The following is a 25,631-nucleotide window of genomic DNA, read 5'->3' on the forward strand; positions in this document are numbered from 1 at the left end:
CCTCTCATCCAGAGGAGAGGATATAGTCTTCTATTCTCCTTTTCCCTTAACCTCTTTTTCTACACTTGATCTTAGCCAAAAGGCCGAGAAGCGATTTAACCTCTTTTTCTAATAGGACAGATAATGCTCTGATCCTCTCTCCTCTAGAGAAATATGGCAGATCCTCAAAATATGAATATTGTCATGCTATGACTACTTCTATTTTGGAGTGCTACCCGATAACATCAGTGTTACCAATGTTTAGTAATTTGTAATTATTAGATGAAAGGGTGTTATGAGAATTATTTCCGGTAGGGTATATATTGTGTTGTTAGACACCCTGGCCTTCAGTATTTTCATATCTTTCCCTGCTCTACAAAGAATTTTCTATGAGTTATTAGGATACATAGAATATTACAAAATTAGATTATGTAAATTAGGATTTGAAAAAATATAAGATTCTAGGAAGAAATATTTGATAGGCTGACAACAGAATCTTAGGCAATTAAATTAATATTGGCATAACAATCATAGGCTCTAAGCAGGAGGAAACTTGAATTACAAAACTCATAATTTCAAAGGAAAGAAAGTCATTAATTCTCAGGGAAATACAGTTTTTCTCTACATTGGGTTTGAAAGTTTTTACCCAAATACGTAGAGAGAACGTGGAGTACTGCCATGGAGGAAATCTTCACCAACTTTATAATGTAGTCACTGGTGTGCTTCATTCAGTAGTTTCTTTTTCTTTTTTTTTTAAATAATAAATTAATTTTTTTAATTTTTGGCTGCGTTGGGTCTTCGTTGCTGCACGCAGGCTTTATCTACTCGTGGCGAGGGGGGCTACTCTTCATTGCTGTGCGTGGGCTTCTCATTGCAGTGGCTTCTCTTTGTTGCAGAGCATGGGCTCTAGGCTTCAGTAGTTGTGGTGCGTGGGCTCAGTAGTTGTGGCGCATGGGCTTAGTTGCTCTGCAGCATGTGGGATCTTCCCGAACCAGGGATCAAACCCGTGTCCCCTGCAAAGGCAGGCAGATTCTTAACCACTGTGCCACCAGGGAAGTCCTCAGTAATTTTTTAATGCAATCTCAGTGTGACTTGCTGAATGAGTCTCAGCAGTAATGTCTTCATAACTGTGATGCTCTAGCAGTTTTCTGAATATAAACCTTTAGGGAGACCCCTCTTGTGCTATTTACTTTTTCCCTTCATTTCCTCTCATCTCCCTTCAGTTCTTTGCCCATTCAGGCAACTCCAACAGGGTTTCTTACCCAGCTCAAGTGCAGTCTCCTTGTTAGTTTATGTGATGCGGTACAGTCCCTCCATGCACTGTAGGACCTCGGAGTTCAGGGTTACATTGACTCACTCATTTGGCCCCTAACCCGTTGGGTTCCTTTGTAGTTTTATCAATTTTTGAACCTCTGTAGCTTTTGATTAGCAGTTACATTATTGTTACCATTTACACCTGAGACTGATAAATACTGACACTTGAGAATCTGAAACCTAACTAAAGATATAATGGAGGTAAAAACCCAAAACAGTGACTTAAAATGAATGTTAGGATGAGCTACTGGCATAGTCTTGTTTTGATGGACAGCTCTTTTTGCCGTTATTTAGGGTATGGTTAAAAAATTCCTTATCTTTCTCTAAACCGCTGCCACAAAGCAAATGCACATAATTTTTACGTTATCCTTATTCTGTGGCGATGGCATAATCCATTTATACTTTATACTTTGAAGCTATTCTTATGTTTAAAATTGTTTCCCTTATAACATACAGCACTCCCTACCATTCCTTAAATTACATGGGATTTGAAAAAGGCTAAGATTTTCTGATAACTGAGTAACTTTCCATGGAAAGCATTAAATATCTCAAACATTGACTGTAAATTGTACTTAACTGAATTGGATTAGTTGAAAAGTTAATTTATTTACTTATTTTTTTTAATACATAAATTTATTTTTTGCTACATTGTGTCTTCGTTGCTGCACACGGGCTTTCTCTAGTTTCGGTGAGCAGGGGCTACTCTTTGTTGCTGTGTGCGAGCTTCTCATTGTGGTGGCTTCTCTTGTTGTGGAGCACGGGCTCTAGGCATGCGGGTTTCAGTAGTTGTGGTGTGTGGGCCCAGTAGCTGTGGCTCGCGGGCTGTAGAGCACAGGCTCAGTAGTTATGACGCACGGGCTTAGTTGCTCCGCGGCATGTGGGATCTTCCCGGACCAGCGCTCAAACCCCTGTCCCCTGCATTGGCAGGCAGATCCTTAACCACGGCCACTAGGGAAGTCCGTGAACTCTTAGTTGCAGCATGTGGGATCTCGTTCCCTGACCAGGGATTGAACCTGGACCCCCTGCATTGGGAGAGCAGAGTTTTAGCCACTGACCACCAGGGAAGTCCCTGAACATTTTTAAATTGAATTATTTTTCTTACTGTTTTTTAGTTGTAAAATTTCTGTATATATTCTAGGTAGGAGAGCTTATATGACTTACAAGTATTTTCTCCCAGTCTGTGGGTTGTCTTTTCATTTTCTTGATGGAGTCCTTTAAAGCACAAAAGTTTTAAGTTTTGATGCAGTCCAGCTTATCTATTTCTTCTTTTCTCACTTACACTTTTGTTGTCAGATATAATGCAAGGTCATGAAAATGTATTACTACATATTCTTTTTTTTTTATTTTTTAATTTTTTTGCGGTACGCGGGCCTCTCACTGTTGTGGCCTCTCCTGTTGCCGAGCACAGGCTCCAGACACACGGTTCAGCGGCCATGGTTCACGGGCCCAGCCGCTCCGCGGCATGTGGGATCCTCCCAGACCGGGGCACGAACCCGTGTCCCCTACATCGGCAGGCGGACTCTCAACCACTGCGACACCAGGGAAGCCCACTACATATTCTTTTAAGAGTTATTTAGTGTTAGCTCTTACACTTAGGTATATTATCATTTTGAATTAATTTTTTATATGGCGTGAGGTAGAGGTCTAAATTCATCCTTTTGCATGTGGATATTTCATTGTTCCAGCACCATTTACTGAGAAGACTTCTTTCCTCATCAAATTGTCTTGGAACCCTCGTCAGAAATCAATTGACCAGGGAATTCCCTGGCTGTCCAATGATTGGGACACCACGTTTTCACTGCCAAGGGCCTGAGTTTGATCCCTGGTCAGGGAACTGGGATCACATGGGCTGTGCAGTGTGGCCAAAAAACAAACAAACAAACAAAAAACAATTGACCATAAATGTAAGGGTTTATTTCTCACCTCTCAAATTCTATTCTATTGATCATTGCCTACCCTTATGGGAGTACCACACCATCTTGATTACTGTAGCTTTAGAGTAAGTTTTGCATTTAGGAAATGTAAGTCTTCCTACTTTGTTCTTTTTTAAGAAAGTTTGGCTATTCTGGGTCATTTGTATTTCCATATATGTTTTAGCTCCAGTTTTGTCATTTTCTGCAAAAAAACAGTTGGAATTTTGATAGCTATTGCATCGAATCTGTACAATTTAGAGGTAGTATTGCCATTCTAACAAAATTAAATCTTCTGTTTATGAACATTGGCTATCTTTCCATTTATTTAGATCTTTTATTTTCTAACAGAGTTTCATAGTTTTTAGTGTACAAGTCTTGCTCTTCCTTTGTCAAATTTTTTCCCTAAATATTTTGTTCTTTTTGATGCTATTGTGAATGGAATTGATTTCCTAATTTCCGTTTTGGATTGTTCATTGTAGTATATAAAAATGTAGTTAATTTATTTTGTGCATTGATCTTATATCTTTTAACCTTGCCAAACTGGCTTATTCTAGTAATAATTCAGCAAACTGTATTCGATTTTCTATGTATAAGTTTGCCTTGTCTCTATACTGTCATTTTTACTCCACAAGTTACTTTATTTCTTGCTGTTTTTTTATTTCAATAATCTGAAAGACCTGGAATTTAGGTTGAGAGAAAGTTCTTATTCTCATGCCCTGTCAGGTAGATGCAGATTATTTAATTTTTCTTAAGATAACTTGTCTACAGCAGATAATCCTAGTGCAAAGAATGAAGATATGAATCCCAATTGTATTGTGTTTTGGCTTCATTGGAATAGGTGCTACCCTACAGATGCTGAACGTAACTGTCACTTATAGCCTTAAATTTCTAGTTAGATAACTTTTATTTTATCTTGGTTGTATTTTGAAGGTATTGGGTTGGCCAAAAAGTTCCTTTGCATTTTAAGTGAAAATAAAACACACATTTTTCGTTTTCACCAAGACCTTTATTAAACAACGTATTCACCATTTTGTTCCACTACCTTCTGCCATTTTTCAGGCAACTTCATAATTCCATCTTCCCAAAAGTTTTTATCTTTTTGAGCAAAGAGCTGTTCCAGGTGCCTTTTACAGTCTTCCAGGGAATTGAAATTCTTTCCATTAAGAGAGTTTTGTAAAGACCGAAATAAATGGAAATCTGAAGGTGCAATGACTGGTGAATACAGCAGATGAATCAGAGCCTCCCAGCCAAGCTGTAACAGTGTTTGCCTGGTCATCAAAGAAACATGCGGCCTTGCGTCATCCTAATGAAAGATTATACATTTTCTGTTGACCAATTCCGGACACTTTTCGTTGGGTGCTGCTTTCAGTTGGTCTAATTGGGAGCAGTACTTATTGGAATTAATCATTTGGTCTTCCGGAAGGAGCTCATAATAGAGGACTCCCATCCAATCCCACCATATACACATATCACCTTCTTTGGTTGAAGACTGGCCTTTGGTGTGGTTGATGGTGGTTCATTTCACTTGCCCCACGATCGCTTCCATTCCACATTATCGTATGGTATCCACTTTTTATCACCTGTCACAAATTTGTTTTAAAAATGGAACGTTTTCGGGCTGCCCTGGTGGCGCAGTGGTTGAGAGTCCGCCTGCCGATGCAGGGGACACGGGTTCGTGCCCCAGTCTGGGAAGATACCACATGCCGCAGAGCGGTTGGGCCCCTGAGCCATGGCCGCTGAGCCTGCGCGTCCGGAGCCTATTCTCCGCGGCGGGAGGGGCCGGAGCAGTGAGAGGCCTGCATACCGCAGGAAAAAAAAAAAAAAGGAACGTTTTCGTTATGTTTCAGTAGAGAATTGCATGCACAAATATGGTCAAGAAAGTTTTTATCGCTTAACTTAATGTGGAACCCAAACATTAAAGCAATTAACATAACCAAGCTGGTGCAAATGATTTTCAGCAGTTGATTTGGATATTTTGAGTATGTCGGCTGTCTCCTGCAGGGTGTAACATTGATTGTTCTCCATTAATGTCTCGATTTGATCACTATCAACTTCAACTGGTCTTACCTGACCTTGGAGCATCACCCAGCTCGAAATCTCCAGCACGAAACTTCAGAAACCACTTTTGACACGTTTGATCAGTCACAGCACCTTCTCCATACACTGCACAAATCTTTTTTTGCCTTTCAGTTGCGTTTTACCTTTCTTGGAATAAGAAAGCATAATATGCCGGAAATGTTGCTTTTTTTCTCCTATCTTCAATATTAAAATAGCTACACAAAAATCACCAATTTTGATAAGTTTATTTTTTTTTAATGCACACTGATATGACAGCTGTCACAGTGCAGTCTAACAAAATTGTTTCAAATGAAGTTAAGACAACTAAGTGCTACTAGGGCCATCTTACAGAAAAAACCAAGTGAACTCTTTGGCCAACCCAATACTAGATACCTAGATTTAATTTATAAGAGATCTTTAACCAGAGGCATAGAATATGCCAGGTCAGAGTCATAGAAGTAAGTTGTATACTATGGAAATGATCTGATTTTCATATCCAGTGTGGAAAGTCTGAGTAACTCAGCAAAATACACAGAAGTCTTGATAGTCTTTGAGTATTAGTGTTAGTATCTATCAGGCATTTGACATGAGCGAATATGGTCTTTGAATGAATGGTGCTTGTATAGGGAGATACTGAGCTAGAAGTTGAGAAATCTGGGTAGTCCTTCAGTTTTGTGAAGAGCTAACTGGTTGCGTGACCTTTGGGAAATTATTTAACTCTTAGTTTCCATTTCCATCTCTGTAAAAATGAGGAGGTGTGGCTAAATGATGGCTAAAGTCCTTCTCAGGCCTAAAGTTCAGCATTCCCTCTCTTTGCTCTGACAGTTACACACAGATTGACTCTTGATCTCTAAAGAGACTCTCCTCGGAGAGTTGTAAAAATCTCGCCAAGTGACTCTAATATGCAGACAAGTTGAGAATCACTGTTTTAGAGACTTAACAAGTTATGGGCAGCTTGATGTCAAGTAATATTTTCAGGCTCCCATATTTTAGAAATGAAATGGAAGAATGATTATGGAAATAGCAAGAGTGAGAATAATAATAGAACAACAAATTACTGCATTTTATGGTTTGTGGAGTAATTTGATATGTTAAATCATTGAAGCTGAAGAACAATTATGTGAAACTAGGAAGTGTAATCTCCATTTAACAAATGATAAAATTGGAATTCAGAGACATTAAGTGACTTGCTCCAGGTCACTGTGCTACTAAAATGGAGTTTGAGTGGCCTCCCTGGTGGCACAGTGGTTGAGAGTCCGCCTGCCGATGCAGGGGACACGGGTTCTTGCCCCGGTCCGGAAAGATCCCACATGCCGCGGAGCGGCTGGGCCCGTGAGCCATGGTCGCTGGGCCTGTGCACCCGAAGCCTCTGCTCCGCAACAGGAGAGGCCACAACAGAGGCCCGCGGACTGTAAAAAAAAAAAAAAAAAAAAAAAAATTGCATAAAATGGAGTCTGGGACTGGATTCACCATCTGGTATCATTCCTATTAACCCATCAGTTAGGATTATGTAGGATAGATAATCTCAGATTTGTAGTCCCTTCCATTATGTGTTTACTTATCTTTGAAATGGGATAATTACTTAGAATGATTTATGAGTTAATAATCTAAAGCTGTGGGTCTTTATTGCTCTTTAAGCTAATGACTACTTTAAAAAAAAATTTTTCCCTGTGTGTGTGTGTGTGTGTGTGTGTGTATATATATATATATTTTTTTTTTTTTTTTTTTTTTGGGGTGTGCGGGCCTCTCACTGTTGTGGCCTCTCCCATTGCAGAGCGCTCCAGGCGTGCAGGCTCAGCGGCCATGGCTCACGGGCCCAGCCGCTCTGCGGCATGTGGGATCTTCCCAGACCGGGGCACAAACCCATGGACTCTCAACCACTGCGCCACCAGGGAACCCCATATTTTTAAATATGGGTATCTAGCAACTAACTGTGGTGGCAAACAGATTGGGTAAGGGACAGGGTGAAACTAATTTCATAATACAGTAATTAGTTGAGTTACCACATAAAGAATGCTTAGGGGGATTTCCCTGGTGGTCCAGTGGTTAAGACTGTGCTCTCAGGCTTCCCTGGTGGCGCAGTGGTTGAGAGTCCGCCTGCCGATGCAGGGGACACGGGTTCGTGCCCCGGTCCGGGAGGATCCCACATGCCGCGGAGCGGCTGGGCCCGTGAGCCATGGCCGCTGAGCCTGTGCGTCTGGAGCCTGTGCTCCGCAACAGGAGAGGCCACAACAGTGAGAGGCCCGCAAGACTCTGTGCTCCCAATGCAGGGGGCCCGGGTTCGATCCCTGGTCAGGGAACTAGATCCCGCCTACCGCAACTAAAGATCCTGCACGTGGCAACGAAGATACTGAGTGCCACAACTAAGACCCAGTGTGGCCAAATAAATAAATAAAAAGTTTTTTAAAAAAGAAGAAGAATGATTAGGTATTCATGTGGCTTTTGTTCCTTGGAGGTAATTGCCCCAGATACACAAAGAGGACCCATCATCAATTTCCCCTCGTGTTAATGGTGGTTGATGTAGTTTGTTATGCATACCTTCCAATTTACTTGTTCCTTTCCACCCCCCACACATTTTTTTTTCAGTCAGGTTGGAAGCAATAACTCATGGGTGCTATAGTACTTTGCTGTCGTATTATGCTGTATTTACTGTGTTGTACGTTTGTGTATAGGAGTAAAACAGTCTATTCTTTGGAGCAATCATTTTGTATTGTATGCTTTTTGGTCTCTGTGGCTATGGTTTCTATTATTCCTTTGTGTTCATGCCTTTTCATGCCTTAGTATTCCTGATAACTAGCCAGTTAATCATCAATGTGCTAGGCTTTGGAAGTGGTGCTTTGTGGTTGAGTGGCTGCAGAAGTTTCCTTCTCTCCTTCCTTCATTTAGGACTCTCAGACAGAACTGGATCTTTGGGGAAACCCTGTATTTAACTCTGCATTAACCCTCTATCTTTCAACTTTTGGCTTTTGTGGAGCTGTGGGACAGAATAGCTATGGTGTACTTGTCTTAGGAGAGATAACTAAGAATTCTAAGAAAGATCACCTTGAGAAAGTCTGTTTCCTTAAGTAACTAATGTTTTTAGAGTAAATATTAGACATTGTCTATTTCTATTGGTTCACTGTGCTTTCTCTCCCTTTAGCCCCCCAGGTTCGCCCAATAGTCTTGGCTACTTCCCTACAGCTGCTAATCTTAGCGGTGTCCCTCCACAGCCTGGCACGGTGGTCAGAATGCAGGGCCTGGCCTACAATACTGGAGTTAAGGAAATTCTTAACTTCTTCCAAGGTTACCAGGTCAGTACCTTGAAGAAGAAAAATACTCAGTGCCCTTATTACTTAAGTTGATGTGCCTAAAGAACGCAGCCAGGAAAGAAGCAAATTCTCTGAAACTCGTGTGTATGTGTTAATAAATAGATTTTCTTTATGAAGAACCAGAGTCAAAGTCAGGGGGACTAGTCTGAGTGCTAACTTCAAACTCATCCCTTTAATAGGACTGGGGCTTTTCCGTGCTGTTTTCATTACTTCAACTTAATCTAATTGATGCTTTTTTTTTTTTCCCCCAGTTGGGCTGCTTTGAGAAAGCTCTTTAGGGCACACAGTGATGTGGGTGTTTCCATCTATAGTAAGATTGGCTAAGAAGGAATTTTCCTTGGACGCGGAGTTGGAGTATTTAAAAAGTAGTCCGAGGCCTCTCTGCCTAATCTGGAAAAATAAGGGTGACTCAGTGAATCTTTAGATGGTAACTCCTTAAAATGAGCTATAAGCTAATCAGTGAGTCTTTTATGATCTATTAATTCTTGTGAAACTGATATTTACTCTTGTCAGTTTTTCTACGACTGTCTGTGTCCATCAGCTGTTCTTTGACTTAAGAACAGCTTGGTAAGAGCTCCTTAACAGCAAGCAAAATCTTCTCATTGTCATCTCACCTGAGCGGACACCTTTCCTTCCTTAAATCACATGGTTAGAACCCGAACTCCTTCCTTTCCTGCAACGTCTGAAAATCAGTATCTTGCAGCCTTTTAATTGCACTAAAAGCAAAAATGGTCTTTCCTCCTGGAGCTGAGCCATGCTTGAGTCTTCAGAGTTGAGAAGCACTTGTAGGCATAATCATCAAATCCTAAAATAGCCCTTGAGCATTTACAGTACAGCATGATAAGGGCTGTGCCTGCAGGTGCCATTTCACTCTTAGAACAGGTTTACAAGCTCTTGGTATCCATGAATCATGGAGGATTGTGGAGCTCAGCTAAAATGATGTCAGTGGGGATGCCCCGAACCTACCAAGTTACCACGATGGGATATTTTTTGACAAATGGAGAAAAGCTGTGTCTGATAGTGAAAGACTGAATGAAGGTGGATAAAAGTTATCTTTTGTTACTGCTTGGCTTAGCACATTCTTTCCAGAAGTAAAGCTATTTTTCAGAGATCAGTAGATACTTTACTTCTTCCCTAAACAATTATGCTGCCTGTTGGAAACCCTTGCAGGAATAAAAATGTTACTTTCCAAACTTCGTATCTGATTCACTAGATTATGAAAAGAGTAGAGAATTTTACTGAAGGCTGTTGAAAAGATTATTTAATCTCATGGGGAATACATTTGAGTTTTGTATTTTCTCCCATGGTTTTCCAGTTCTAGAAAGCATAAGCAAAGTTTCAGGTCTTAGTAGTCAGTTGAATTAATTTCTTTTGTTTTGACTAATTAACTTTTATTACATTCACACTAAATAGAATTAAGTGGTCATACACATATACTGATTATGAGAGTAAGCAAAATTGCTCTTACTATGAAGAGTGCCATGGCTCGCTTTTGTGGGTATTTATTATACCCCAAAGATGTAATAGCAGCTATTTCTACATTTATGGCTAAAAGGTTGACATGCTTCAAAATTAAGATAAACTGCTACAGACTGAAGTTATTTTATTTAAAAATTTTATTTACTTCTTTAAAAGATTTTTTTGATGTGGACCATTTTTAAAGTCTTTATTGAATTTGTTACAATATTGCTTCTGTTTTATGTTTTGGTTTTTCATCTGCAAGCCATGTGGGATCTTAGCTCCCCGACCAGGGATCGAACCCATACACCCTGCATTGGAAGTCTTAACCACCAGATGGCCAGGGAAGTCCCTGAAGTTATTTTGTCTTCTAGTAGCTTCTAGGGAATCATTCAAGGTTGGAGCAGACCTAGTATAATCAGAAGCACAAAGATTCTGTGAAATTATTTTGTCTCAAGGCATTTGCCTTCATTTCTGAAGTGCTTGGAATTTATGAACTGGATCAATAAAGTAGGATTACATAGGAACCTGAATTATCTATTTCAGTGTATCATATTATTCTTCAGTAGTTTGAGCTTTAAGGTAGTTACAATGCATACTTTCAAAATCTTTTGTATATAACCTAATTTCATATCACACTTACATAAAAGCTTATATTTTCTACTGCGTTTAAGATTCCTTCCTTGCCTTCTTATTTATTTTTGCCTGTTCTCAGTTATTTTAGTAATAGCCACTAACCATGAGAGTCTAGATTCTTTTAGATATGGCTTTGTCACAAGACAAAAATCAATGGATGGCTTTTTAAAAAAATTGTTCTCAAGTGTAATCTGTGTCTGTCTTTACCTATGGTGCATTTATTGCTGTTGCTGATTTCATGGGAGGGTTTCATTTGATTTTTGGTTATTTATGATTCATCCTACATAATTATATAATTTACTTACATAATTAAGCAAATCCTTGGTAATGGTTGAATGAATGAAATCTCTTAATGGTTTCTGTTTCTGTCTTTTAAAATATATATATTATATATAAAATGGCATATGTCATCTTTATAAATGTTATTTTTAATTTGGGGATGTATGTTTCCTCTATCCTCAGCAAAATTCTTTCTATAAAACTCCTCCAACTTAATTTTTCCATACTTCATTTGGGGTCGAGGAGGCTGTAAAGTTGGAAAGGGCAAGGATTTACAAAAAGGGAAGAATTCTGATGCTAAAGCAAGATGCAGGACATGGGTTCTGCTATCAAATCTTCATTCTTGTAAAGTAAAAGTACCCGAGTTAGGCCCATTTTGATAAATGAGATTAATAGAATGAGGATTGAATTTACGAAGGCAAAAAGACTACTATAAAAATATTTGGTGATGAGGATGTCATTCTGGTCATGGAAATAAATCTGTGTCTATATTTTAGTTGATGGGCCTCTTATTCTGAAATGGGCTGTTAGGTATCCTTATATAAGTCCTTTAACTTTTTCATTTGCTCTTTGCATTAACCTCTACCGTCAATGGCTTTGCATTTTCAGTTGTGCTAGTTTTTGTTTCTCCTCGAAGTACTGGCTTTATTCATTATCTTGGGCCTCTCACTGCTTTTTACTTTCTGCACTGCTGAGAGAATTAGGTTGATATTACAAATATATCTAATACTATTTAAAGTTCACCAAGTTATATAGAGATATTGGGCTTATTGTAGAATACCTTGAAAATAGTTGGTGCTCAAATATTTGATATCTAGTCACACTTGTGGTGTGATGGAAACTGTACTATTATCAAGATCTGAAGTGTTTGGTGGCGTTGCAGTACGATGTTCTTTTTCTATCCACGTGTTCAATCTAACTTCCCTCCTAGTAGGGATTTTTATGGTATTTAGACGAGTTAAGTAAGAAATGACGACTTGGGATTAGCAATTACATATATGGCTTGTATCAGCGTTAACTTGTTTCCTATGGTCTAAATGTCCTATAATTCAGTTGGTAGATCTATTCAGTTGAAATACTAACCATACATAGTGACAGTTTGTCCATCTTTTGATCCTGTTTGTTTTAACTTGCATTTTAGTATGCAACCGAGGATGGACTTGTACACACAAATGACCAGGCCAGGACTCTATCCAAAGAATGGGTTTGTATTTAAGGGCCCCAGCAGTTAGACCATCCTCAGAAAAGAAGGTAAGGCTCTATGATGTGAAAGTTAAATTATAAAGGGCCAAACAAATAGAGGTCAAGAATCTCAAAGTGTTTTTTAGAAGTCAGGTGGCAGTTGCCATCTTCCCTTCATGTGATGTAAGAATGTCAGAAATCTTAGAAGGAATGGAGACTGGAATTAAGGTTGTCATCTAAGTAGATAGTATCTAAGCAACGTATATGGAAATACTTTTCCATTTGGAAATTTATTCATATCATGTGGAATACAGGTTGGGTATGCTTTCTTGCTTTTGTTTTTCTTTTTAATTGAGGTAAAAATCACATAACATAAAATAAATCATTTTAAAGTATACAATTAAGTGATTTTTATCAACTCTGAAAGAAAATCCTATACCCATTAAGCAGTAGCTCCCAATTTCCCCTCCCCATAGACCCAGGCAACCAATCTGCTTCATTTCATGTTTTTGAGGTTTATCCACGTTGTAGTGTGTATCAGTACTTCCCTCCTTTTTGTGACTGAATAATATTCCATTGTATGGCTGTACCACATTTTGTTTCATTTATCTGTTGATGGGCATATGGGCTATTTCTACCTTCTGGATATTGTAAATAGTGCTGATATTATGTACAAATATTTGACTATTTTAAATTATTTTGGGTATAAAGAAGTAGAATCACTGAGTCATATGATAATTCTATCGAGTTGGTTACACTTTTTTTTCCTAGTTTGACTTTTTTTTAAATGTTGTGGTAAAGTAATACGTAATCTAATACCATTTTAATCATTTTTAAGTGTATAGTTCAGTGGCATTAAGTACATTCACATTGTTATGCAAACATTACCACCATCAAATTTTTCACCTTCTCATACTGAAACTCTAAATACATTAAACAATCTCCTTTCCCTCTTTCCCCAGCACCTTGGGAACCATTATTCTCTTTTCTGTTTCTATGCATTTGACTATTCTAGGTACCTTATAAATAGTATAACACAATATTTGTCCTTTCATAACTGGCTTATTTCACTTAGCATAATGGTTTTAAGCTTCATCTGGTTATACTTTTAAATATGCTCCATTCCCAAATGACTGTGAGGTTTTTGTTGCATGTCTTTCTTCTCTTTTAAACTAAATCTAGAAGAAAGGTCCAGCACAGCCATCAATCAATCAATCAGTCAATCAATAAAAGAAAAAAGTCACACTATCTGTCTTCTCATGTAGCCTAGTCCTCTCAAACCAGCCAATATTTGTTGACTGCCCCAAGAACTACTGTAAATATGCCTCTTTTTTTGGTCATAAAAGACCCCCAAGGACAGCTCACAGTCTATTATAAAGACGCCCAAGTTTCCCTCCAGAGAAGGAGATTGTGATGGCGGGCTGGAAAGAATGCCTTCTCAGATGGCCAGGGTTCTTGTACCCCCCACTTTCACTGTGAGTTCCAAGTCTCATACTCCTAGGATCTCAAAGGGGCAGGGTCAGCTCATAAATTTAAATCTGTCAACGAGTGCTTCTTAACTATATTTACAACTATATTTTGCATACATATCGAGATGATAATTCTTTAGAGGTGACATTTCCCGTCTCTCTAAAAATTGGGGAAAAATCTCTTCTACATATGTAACATTTTTGGGGGGTGAGAATTAGGTGGATTAATGAGTATAAAGTTATACAAATTAAAGTTCTTTATGTATACAAATAACTATTTTGTTGCTATGATCACAGTAATCATTACATGGGCAATGTTTTGTTTTTGTTTTTGTTTTTGTTTTTGGCGGTACGCGGGCCTCTCAATGCTGTGGGCTCTCCCGTTGCAGAGCGCAGGCTCAGCGGCCATGGCTCACGGGCCCAGCCGCTCCGTGGCATGTGGGATCTTCCCGGACCGGGGCACGAACCCGTGTCCCCTGCACCGGCAGGCGGACTCTCAACCACTGCGCCACCAGGGAAGCCCATGGGCAATGTTTTTGACTACTATCTACATTTCAGACATTTTTCAGATTTCACCAGTATTTCCATTAATGTCCTTTTTCTATTCTAGGATCCAGTCTAGGATTTCACATTTAGTTGGCCTGTCTCCTTAGTGTCCTCTGGCCTGTGTTAGTTTCTCAGTCTTTGCTTATTTTCTAGACCTTGACAATTTTGAGTTATGCTGCTTTTGAAGTCTTATGGGCTGTCCTTTAGTTTGAATTTGTTTAATGTTTTTCTTGTGATTAGGCTGGGGTAATGAGTGTTAGGAAAGAATACATAGAGGTGAAGAGCCCCTCTCATGAGATCTCATGATACATAATATCGGTTGTACTATACCCACATGACCTCCCTGGTGGTATCAATTTGATCATTTGGTAAATGGCTTCAACGATTCAGGCTGTCCTAACGCAATTCGATGGACTTGGGTGGCTTATAAACAACAAATATTTACTTTCTCACAGTTCTGAAAGCTGGGAAGTCAAGATAAAGTGGTTATAGTTTTCTTTGCTTTTTTGTGAAAACTTTTGTCTGTATACTAGGTATTTTTGAAGATTCTTGCAATATATTAAGCCTGGTATTCTCACAACAGCTAAATTTTATGCAAAACAAAACAAAAAATCTCCATGTAACTCATTTGAAGAGTGTTTTTTATACTTGGTCTCTTAAGTGTATAGTTTAGATTACTTTGTGGATTGAAAAATCTTTTTTTTTTTTTTTTTTTTGGATCAATATTTTAGTTTTTGGCCCAAAAATTCAAGGTATCTTTTGTTTGTTTTTCTTTGCTTGATTTTAGAGATTTCAGTTTTGTTTTGTTTTTTAAATATTTATTTATTTATTTAGCTAGCTAGCTAGCTGCACCCGCATCTTGGGCACCCAGGGTCTTCATTGCAGCATGTGGGATCTTTAGTTGCGACATGCAAACTCTTAGTTGCGGCATGTGGGACCTAGTTCCCTAATCAGGGATTGAACCTGGTCTCCCTGCATTGGGAGCATGGAGTCTTAGCCCCTGGACCACCAGGGAAGTCCCTCAAGGTATCTTTTGGATAAAAAAAGCAGCTTTCAAAATTAGACAAAGCTTCTGTCTTCCTCCTCCAACTAGTATTATAAAAACGGGCAAGAACAACAGATAAATGCCGATTCTATTGATTTAAATGACAAACAGGCTTTCTTTGATTAAAGAATCTGAGTTATGGGTTTTATTTTATCTTTAATATAAGGAAGAAGAAGCTGTTCTTCTGTCCTAACAAAAAAATCTCACCTATGAATTATACTTTCAGAAAACAGATGTCAGAATTACTGGGAGGAAATAAAATATTACAACGAATCAGAATTGCAAGCTTTTTGTTTTTAAGGGGTTTAGGTTCATTCCATAGGGCATAACACCAGTTGGTGAAATCCAGATATCTTAAAAGAATTCTTTGTACATAGTACTTTTAATGACAGTTTAATGCAAAATACAACATTGTATGTTTCAACACAGACCTTACTAGAAGGGAAAGACTGATTTGTGGATACTTGCAGTTGTAGCTTCAAAATTGTCTTTGCATAATAGTGTTTGCTTTTCTGCAGCTAAAGGGGAATAGGAAACATTTTCTCCTTATTTGTCTGAGATTTTCTTTTTTTGCTGGCAGCTAGGAATGTGCTCATTGCTAAATGCTAAAATTCCATTGGATACCACTGGGATTAAAAGGCAGGTCTGAGAAGGTTAAACTTTTAATTTCTTCTGAACTCTTCCACATTTTGACAAAATATGAAGGTATAATTTTCAGCATCTACAATGGTTTCCTACTAGAATACTAATAGTATGGGCTGAGAATGAGGAAGGTAGAATTCATTGACTCTGATAACAGACAGGTCCAGAATTGACTGACTTGGCTGGATCCAAGGGCTCACTCTCAGCCAAACTCTCTCCATGACGTACCCCCAGCAACTCCTGCCTTCCCACCCTTCCACTGCAAGTCCAGAGGAAGCCAGGAATTCAGTGTCACTGGCCCCACTTTAAGTCCATCTCTGAAACCACTGTGGCCAAGGATATGCAGGGCTCTTATTGGCTATATCTGAGTCATTTGTTGGGCTCAGCAGTAAAGTTGCCTCTTTATGGCCTTGAGATTGGGTGAGGGGCAGTCATTTAAGGAAAATCAGTTGCTATTGCTAAAAGAAGGACAAAATAGTTATTGGACAATAATGTTGCTGGGTCATTGACAGAGATTTTCTTGTCTGTACCAAGGAGGAGGTTTCAATGCATAATGTTTAAAGCTAAATGTTAACTATGGTCACTTTGTAAACCACATTTTGAAGGCGGGTTCTAATACACAAATGTTTCTCTGTTCTTAAAGTACCTGAATCTAAATCTCTACCAATTTTGGAATCTGTTCTAAAAGCAAATCTAGTCTTAACCACAGTTACAAACTGGCCATATGAATAAGGCTGAACTCTGAACAGCTATCTTTATTTCTGTCTTCATTTCTGTTTCTCATTTACATGTCAAAGTATACACATGCCTAGTTACAGTTTTCATTTTAAAGATTTTGTGTGGTGTATAAGAAAAATAGCACAGTGGAACCAATTTACATTCAAATTCTAGATCTTCCAATTATTGGCTTAATTGCTCTGTGCCTCAGTTTCCCCATCTTTAAAGTGGGGATAACATGGTAATATAATAAGGTGGTTGTAAGGATGAAATAATCCACATGAAGGTGGCTTTTATCGATTAGTCACTGACATGTAGAGCTCATGTTTGCTAGTGTCAGTGTCATTCCTCAGTGCTTCTTTTTTTTTTTTTGGCCACCCTACACGGCATGTGGGAACTTAGTGCCCAGACCAGGGATCGAACTTGCACCCCCTGCATTGGAAGTGAGGAATCCTAATGACTGGACCGCCAGGGAAGTCCCCTTTCAGTGCTTCTTACTGATAAAAATATTCTTGAAATTTTTAAAAATTTCTTATACTAGAATTTAATTTAAAATTTTTGTCTTAATGCTTTAATTTATTTTTAAAATGGTATTAAACCTCTAGTATCAGTAAAATGTTCTGATAACTTGGGAACCCAGAAAAAGGAATGAGGAGAATAGTCTCTTCACAAAAGAGTTAAGTGGGGAGGTGAAAACACACACGTTATCCCATGCATGATAATACAAAGGGTAGGGTATCGTGGAACTGCCAATTATCACATAAACTTCACTTATCAGCACTGTATTCCCTGAGAATTGGCTGTGTAAATCCCAATTACGTCTGTGTAAAGTAAAAATTTGGACTACCTAAAGGCTTTTTCAGACTGTTTAAAATTCAGAATCTCTTTTTTTATGGCTACTAAGAATTGTAAAATTTAGAGACTATAATTTTTCCTTTTGTTTTTTTTCAGTGTTTGAAAGATATATGGTGATCCTGAAACCTTCAGACATAAGACAACTTCTAACAACTTCAGGAGAAGTTTGTCTACACTCAGGCTGCAGTATTTTCAGCAAACATGATTGGACAGTGGGCCTGTGCCCTATCTTTTGGTGGAGTGAAAAATTTGAGCCAGTGAAGCCAAATTCTTATTGCAAGCAGCATGCTTGGCTCCTTGCTGATTGCAAATAGGCATTTAAAATGCGAATTTGAAATCGGGTGTCTCCATTACTACCAGCTAACGTGGCATCATAGGTGTTTCCTAAGTTTTAAGTCTTGGGGGAAAAAAATACTCCACTAGTGTCTACTGTCTCCATCAGGAACTCTGTTATGGAAGCTTCATTTTTGTGTGTTCCCACTCTTCTCTCCCCATCTTCTGCACAATCACGTGCTCTTCCTAAGTAACTCAAGAATAAGGTCCTGGGGCTTCCCTGGTGGCGCAGTGCTTGAGAGTCCGCCTGCCGATGCAGAAGACGCGGGTTCGTGCCCCGTTTCGGGAAGATCCCACATGCCGCGGAGCGGCTGGGCCCGTGAGCCATGGCCACTGAGCCTGCGCGTCCGGAGCCTGTGCTCCGCAAATGGGAGAGGCCACAACAGTGAGAGGCCCGCATAACGCAAGAAAAAATAAAATAAAAATAAAAAAAAAAAAAAGAATAAGGTCCTGGAATAAAGTCGCAAACTTACAAAAAGAAATAAAACTAATATTTTCCCAGTCTCTTGGCCATCACAGTGTCTTACAGTTAAGAGCCACCGAAACTATTTTTTAAACACCTTGGGAGAAGTGAGATGAGATGGTACACCCACCACAAAACATACATAGTTAAAAAGTTGTATTTTTTTCTCAGTAGGTATCAGTTGTAAATAAGAATGAACTAGGGGCCAAAATGTAAAACCAAAAATGAAGCAGCTACATGTAGTTAGTAATTTCTAGTTTGAATTGTAATTGAATATTATGGCTTCATATGTATTATTTTATATTGTACTATTCCCGTTATTGATGGTTTGGACTTTAATAAGGAATTCCATAGTTTTTAATATCACAAAAATGAGATATTTGAACAGTGTATTCTAGAAAGCAATATACTAACTAAAGTGAATGCTTGTATATATTAAGATAGCCTTAAAACTTTTTCTCTAATGCCTTAACTGTCAAATAATTAAAACTTTTAAAAGCATAGGGTTATAGTCAGCATGCTAGACTGAGAGGTAAACACTGATGTGGTGAGAACAGGTACTGATGCTGTCAGTGTTTAGCACTATGTGTTTAGCTGTGTTTATGCTCCAAAAGTGCAATATTAGACACTAGCTAGATAATACTGCTGCCTCGTGTAACTCCAAAGAGGAAACAGGATTTGATTAATTGAGTGCACATGTTTCTTTAATTTACTCATATTGTCCTTAGCTTGGATACAATGCCATGCAGATTTATGTGGCTGCTATTTTTATTTACTTTGCATTACTTTAACACCTTGAATGGAGAGCCAAACATTCCCTCTTCACTGACCAGCAATGGCCCTTTAACTGCAGTAGGAGAAATAAAAAGAAAAAAGAAAAACCATTTTGTGTGAAAATTGGTGATAACTGGCACTTAAGATCAGAAAAATAGTTCTTTATACTTGGCTACCTTAAGATGCTGTCTTCCCAAAGCTCTGAAAGACTTTAAGATAGGCAGTAATACTACAATACTATTGAGTTTTTGTAGAATTGTTACATTTGATAATAAAACTTGCCTGTTTAATCTCAATGTTTGCATTCTGTTTTGTTATTAGAAGAGTTAAGGGTAATGGTGGAAGGGTGTGGTGGGTAAAGCCTTTTTTTCCTGAGGTGGTAGGATATTTACCTAAGTTACTATAAGTATTTGTAAAAGCTATCAATGATTAATGCACTTCAGATACAGATCAAACAACTATCCTTAGAACATAAATCACTGAGACTTTGATTTTGAAATTCTTAAGTTATGGTAGTGATAGATACTATGAAGTGATACTATGGTAGTGATAGATACTATGAAGTGATACTATGAAGTGATACTATGGTAGTGATAGATACTATGAAGTGAAGATACTATGAAGTGAAGATACTATGTGGTCCCTGCATCTTATTACTAGGGCTCTATTTGCTTGACAATTTGAACACCTATTCAAGCCACATAAGCCTTTTTTTTTTTAAGGATTTTTTTTTCTTTTAATTTAATTTATTTATTTATTTTTGGCTGCGTTGAGTCTTCGTTGCTGTGCCCGGGCTTTCTCTAGTTGCAGCGAGCGGGGGCTGCTCTTCGTTGCAGTGTGGAGGCTTATTGCAGTGGCTTCTCTTTGCGGAGCATGGGCTCTAGTCGCCCGGGCTTCAGTAGTTGTAACACGCGGGCTCAGTAGTTGTGGCGCACAAACTTAGTTGCTTTGTGGCATGTGGAATCTTCCCGGACCAGGGCTCAAATCCGTGTCCCCTGCATTGACAGGTGGATTCTTAACCTCTGCGCCACCAGGGAAGTACAAGCCATTTCTTAAAAGCCATATAATAAGAGCTAGAACTTTAGTGTTTCTGAATCCCACATGCTCCTCCTTTATTCCAATCACTCTTTGCTAAGGCTGAGTTCTCCAATATTCTCTCTAAGCCAAATTTATTTAGGACCCTGGTTAAGTCTTGTGTGACTTACACCACTTTAGAGTTACATATATTGTCAGTATCACTTATTTGATGTATATACTCTTTATAGAGTTCAATTCCAGATTTAGGATATAACCTCAAGGGCAGAGAGTACCTGTATTTCCCTCAACGTCTAGTACATTTGTACATACATGGTCTTGTTAAGCATTCACCAAATGAAGTTTAGTTCACCTAGACAGTTTTTCAGTCTCAGTCCTTGCCAATGTCATTTATAAAAATAAAGCAATTTCTGTCAATTTCGTGCTTCAGCTTTGGGTCTCTGTTATCTGTGAGGAGGCAACAGAGCTCTCTAGGCAAGCTGAGGTTCTGCACATTCCTTTGCGCTTTGATGTCTCTGGCAGGCATTTAACATTGTCCAGCCTATTCCTTGCCTTCAAGAAAAACAGGTTGCGTGGGCTAAGGGGATTTCCTATTTACCTCCTTGAAATAGCACCTCATGTAGCTGCCCTCCTCATGGCAGAAAAGGAACACAGGCAGTCAGGAGGGTATGGAATTGAGTAAAGCTGGTGGGGAAGGCAGAGTGAGAATAGAGAGGACTTGAGTATGTTAAAAAGCCTTAAAGGTCCACCTCGTAGGTTTATAGTTGATTTCACAACTTCTCTTCCTCTCTCTGCTTCCCCTAGCTCTTTGGGGAAAAATTTTTTTAACATATACAAAAATAGAATAATGAGCACCATGTCTCTTTCCAACTTCAACAATTATGAACTCAAAGCCAATCATTCCTATAGATTGATTATGTAATCAATTGTATAATCTATTACATATAGGATTATATGTAATTATATAAATTATCCATATTCCTTTCCACTTTCCCCACTGCTGTATTATTTTGAAGCAAATTCTTTGGGTCATGAGTAAAATGGAGTTCCAGTTTAAAACTGGGCCACGATAGGAAGTGCTCTTATTGAGAAGAGGAAAAGGATAAATAGGACTGAACTGGTGGAAGTAATTCAGTTTCCGGATGTCTTCTGTTTAAGGTTGAATCTCTACAGTTGGTGCTCAGTACTCCATTCCCTAGCCCATGTGCTAATATGAGACACAGACTAGACAGGAGGTGATGTAAACTTTGAGGACTGGAAGGCCACCAGCATGAAATTCAGGAGCAAGAGAGCACTGAGTGGGTGTCATAGGGAGAAATTGTTTTTCTACGTTTTTGCTGCCTTCTTTGTGTTATGTGAGATCTTGAAGGCCAAGATCCCAAAGGGTGGCCCTAGGGATAAAAGTTTCAGAAACAAACAGCTTGACTTGCCCCTAGCTTAGACCTAAGTTAAAGGGCAAATGTCCTTATTTCAATGTACTTCCCCTCAATTCCTTTATGTGGAAGGTGGAGGGATATTTGGGGCCAAAACCTACGCTGGTAATCATTACCTTGGCAGAGTATACTATGAGCTACAACCAAAAAAACCACCGAGAATATGTGTGATCAACAATAAAAAGCATTGTATTGGTTAAATGAATCTTCACAACAACCTATTACAGTAGGTACCACTATTATTATTTTTATAGACCAGGAAATGAAGGGTAGGTTAAGTAAAACATCTCATGGTTGCACAGAAAGTACAGGAAAGGATCTAGAATATAAAGATCTGGAGACAGGTTGAGGTGATTAACGCTCTCCTAATTGCTTAGCTGCTCCTCTTTTCCTAGCATTGCACAAATACAGTCCATCGTTACATAGTGTTCCTTTGGTCTGCCTTTTGACTTTATTGCCAGTATGCCATTAATTCAGCTGCTGAATTATTCAATAGCTATGTATTGTTGCTGTACTAAAAGTGAATGTTGATAAATGGGTAACAAAGCTGCTTATTACAGACTCGAATTTGAGTCAGTGTTTTATAATGCATATAAAACCAATATGACAGTAAACACCAGAAACATTTAAAAAAAAAAAAAAACAATGTGGAATTCTCAGCTGGTTCTGGACAGTTCTCAGCCTGTGTGTGTGTGTGTGTGTGTGTGTGTGTGTGTGTGTGTGTGTGTGTGTGAGAGAGAGAGAGAGAGAGAGAGAGAGAGAGAGAGAGAGAGAGAGAGAGAAAAAGAAAAAGAGAGACATCCTTCCTTACCTGATGGTGTTTCTCATGATTTCTTCCTCAGCCACTTTCTCTATCTGTTCTCTGGGCAAACTCAGTAATTTACTTCCACACGCTTCTTTGGAGCTACCAGCTTCTAAACCCAACAATGCAATAGATATTTCCATTTGGAAGTGTCCCTGGGCGTTTCAATTTCAACATGTTAAAAAAGAACATATCTTTCTGTGTCCAAAAACCTGCTGGTCCTTGTGTTCTCTTTACTTCAGGAACCAGCACCGCATACCACCAGGTATTAAAGGTAAGAAAGCCATTCCCTTTTTTTTTTTTTTTTTTTTTTTTGCGGTACTCGGGCCTCTCACTGTTGTGGCCTCTCCCGTTGCGGAGCACAGGCTCCGGACATGCAGGCTCAGCGGCCATGGCTCACGGGCCTAGCCACTCCGTGGCATGTGGGATCTTCCCGGACCGGGGCACGAACCCGTGTCCTCTGTTATCGGCAGGTGGACTCTCAACCACTGCGCCACCAGAGAAGCCCAAGAAAGCCATTCTTAATTTCCTTCCCTCACCATCCTAGTCATCAGTAACTCTCACCAGTTCTTTGCCGCAGTATTGGATTCTTTATATCAAATTCTGCTTTCCTCTCTTGCCAGTATGCTTTTTTAAAAGAACAATCTTAAATTAAAAACACAGATCTGATTACATGTTTTTTAAACCACTTTACTGAGGTATTATTGAGATATAAAAAGCTGTACTGGGGCTTCCCTGGTAGCGCAGTGGTTGAGAATCTGCCTGCTAATGCAGGGGACACGGGTTCGAGCCCTGGTCTGGGAAGATCTCACATGCCGCGAAGCGGCTGGGCCCGTGAGCCACAACTACTGAGCCTGCGCATCTGGAGCCTGTGCTCCGCAACAAGAGAGGCCGCGATAGTGAGAGGCCCGCGCACCGCGATGAAGAGTGGCCCCTCCTTGCCGCAACTAGAGAAAGCCTTCGCACAGAAACAAAGATCCAAGACAGCAAAAATAAAAAAATAAAATAAAGTCACAAAGAACTGAAGTAATCTGATTCATAGATCTAAATATTCATTTAAAAAAAAAAAGCTGTACTTATTTAGCATACACAGCTTGGTGAGTCCTTGGAGATAAGGCTATACTAGTGAAACCATCACCACAATCAATGCCACCAATATCTATTACCTCCAAAAGTTTCCTCCCACCCTCTTTATTTTTTCTGTGCATGTGTGATAAGAACACGACAAAGTGATTATGTGTCCTTAAAATCTTTTTATTAAAGGTTTCCATTTGCTGTAGGAAAAAATACCCAAATGTATGACTGCATGCTATTGCATGAGCTGACTCTTGCCTACCTCTTGAGCTTTCTTCAAGGCACTCTTCCTCTCACGCTCTACACTTTGTTGTACTTGTTCCAGTTCTTCGCAGGAATGATGCACTTTTTGTTTCCTCTGCCTGAAACACAATTTTCCCTGTTATTCCTCTCTTCACTGACTAACTGCTATGCAGAAATCTTACTTTTCTGAGGCAGGCCTTTCCTGACTCACTAGACTCTGTAAGATCTCCCTATAATCTGCTCCCCGTGTTGTAACTTCCATCAAGGTAAAATGTGTCTTCTTTCCCCCTGTATCCTTAGTGACTAGCCAGCCCTTGGGATATATACAATAAATATCTATTGAATGAATTAATGTATGTTCATTCCTGCAGGTGAAAACTAATGTGCTTTGTACAGTTTTCTTTTAGAGTTGTTTACAAATTTAAATGTTAAAAATCAAAAATTGTTTTTCTTTAGCACCGTTTAAAAATGTTTAAAATGTTAGTATTAATCTAGTTATTAATAGTATGCTTTTTACACTGAGGTACAAATTCAGAGAGTTGCCTTTCACATTGATATACACATCCAAAGAGAGAGTTTGGTGTGAAATTTGCCTATCTAGGATTCCAACAAGATTTTTAAAATATATCTATATTTAAATCATGTCATAATCGATGAACAGGTTTTTGGTTTTTTACTTTATTAAAAAAAATATCATGGCCATTACTCTGTTACACACAAATTGTTATGGTGATAAGTCATAATTGGTGGGAAATATTTTTCCCCCCACAATCACTGTATGCTTTTGGTTTTAAGATACCTATACTTTGGAAGTGTGATTAGTCCTCCAAACAGCAGGTCTAGATATGCCCAGTCAATCATCTGCACTGGCTGGTTGACTAATAAGTAGCTCAATGGCAGCTCCAGGACTGCACTAGACCCATCCAGTTCTAGCTGGAGCCCTTTGTAGGGTGGGAAGACAGCAGAAGCAATTTCATGTATCAGGGCATTAGGAATGGCAGATTCTTTCCTGAATTAATAATCGAGGTACTCAGAATCCATCTGCTATCTAACTACCTTTCCTCTATCATGAGAAAGAATTCAATCTGTTATTTACATGTGCCCAGAAGGCCTAAGAGTAGTCAATGCTAGGGAGCTCCTAGCATTGAGGGGGCAGTCTCAATCCATAAATAGGGTCAACAGAGGAACAAAAAATCAAACCAAAAGCAGGATACTCAATTAAATGGAAATTTCAAATACACAACAAATAATTTGTAGCTTAAGTCTGGCCCAAATATTGCATGGAACATATTATACTAAAGTGTCCTATATTACCTGGCAATTCTAATAGTCAATTCAACTAAATTTCACAAATATTTGGAGGGCTTACTTATCTGAAAGAAGAGAGGATGGAAACTTGGTCCAAAGTCAGCAACCTTTGTCTACTAAAATAGCTTTGCCTGGGAAAATCTTGATAATAGGCCGCTTAGTACCAACAATGTTTTTCTTTATTTATGAATATTATTTCATATGATCAATTTGGTAAAAAAAAAAAGTCTCTTCCTGGAGGAGTTTTAACTGTAGGAAAAAGAACCTACTTTAGAAAATGTCCTAAGATGCTTAATATGTTAATTCAAAAATATCTAAATAGAACACACATTGTTCAATGTGTCCCACTAGGGAGGATTATATGGTTCCCAGTTGGACTCTGTTGGTTTGTATGATTGTAGTTCTACCAGTCAGTGGAAAAGGAAGACAGCAGATCCTTATGAGTGATAACAGAGCAAATATACTCAGGAGGCACTGACGCATAGCTTCAAACAGTGAGGAAGAAGTGAGGCCTGCTTGAGAAATAACTGCAGGAGCAACTGATAAGTGCAGCCCCTTATCCCCTTTTTTACAGAAAAGGCAGAGAAAAAAATTAATCCGGGTTTCCCTGGTGGCGCAGTGGTTGAGAGTCCGCCTGCCGATGCAGGGGCCACGGTTTCGTGCCCCGGTCCGGGAAGATCCCACATGCCGCGGAGCGGCTGGGCTCGTGAGCCATGGCCGCTGAGACTGCACGTCCGGAGCCTGTGCTCCGCAACGGGAGAGGTC

At 39.1% G+C, this 25,631-nt stretch overlaps 1 protein-coding gene across 3 annotated transcripts in view; it reads left to right on the forward strand.

The window, feature by feature from the left end:
- Positions 1-17,518, forward strand: part of ESRP1 (epithelial splicing regulatory protein 1) — a 57,356-nt gene extending 39,838 nt beyond the window's left edge. For 2 of the 3 annotated variants that reach the window (XM_007453248.1, XM_007453246.1), the window contains exons 14-15: positions 8,404-8,554; positions 12,087-12,161. In XM_007453248.1, the coding sequence (XP_007453310.1) occupies positions 8,404-8,554; positions 12,087-12,161 (226 nt within the window). Of the gene's footprint in view, positions 1-8,403; positions 8,555-12,086; positions 12,162-17,497 lie in introns of those variants that run through there. The other variant, XM_007453247.1, reaches the window with a different exon arrangement.
- The last annotated feature ends 8,113 nt before the right edge of the window (positions 17,519-25,631 follow it).

The sequence above is a fragment of the Lipotes vexillifer genome, unplaced genomic scaffold (genome assembly GCF_000442215.2).
Source record: "Lipotes vexillifer unplaced genomic scaffold, Lipotes_vexillifer_v1.1 scaffold1038, whole genome shotgun sequence".
NCBI classification, from domain to species: domain Eukaryota; kingdom Metazoa; phylum Chordata; class Mammalia; order Artiodactyla; family Lipotidae; genus Lipotes; species Lipotes vexillifer.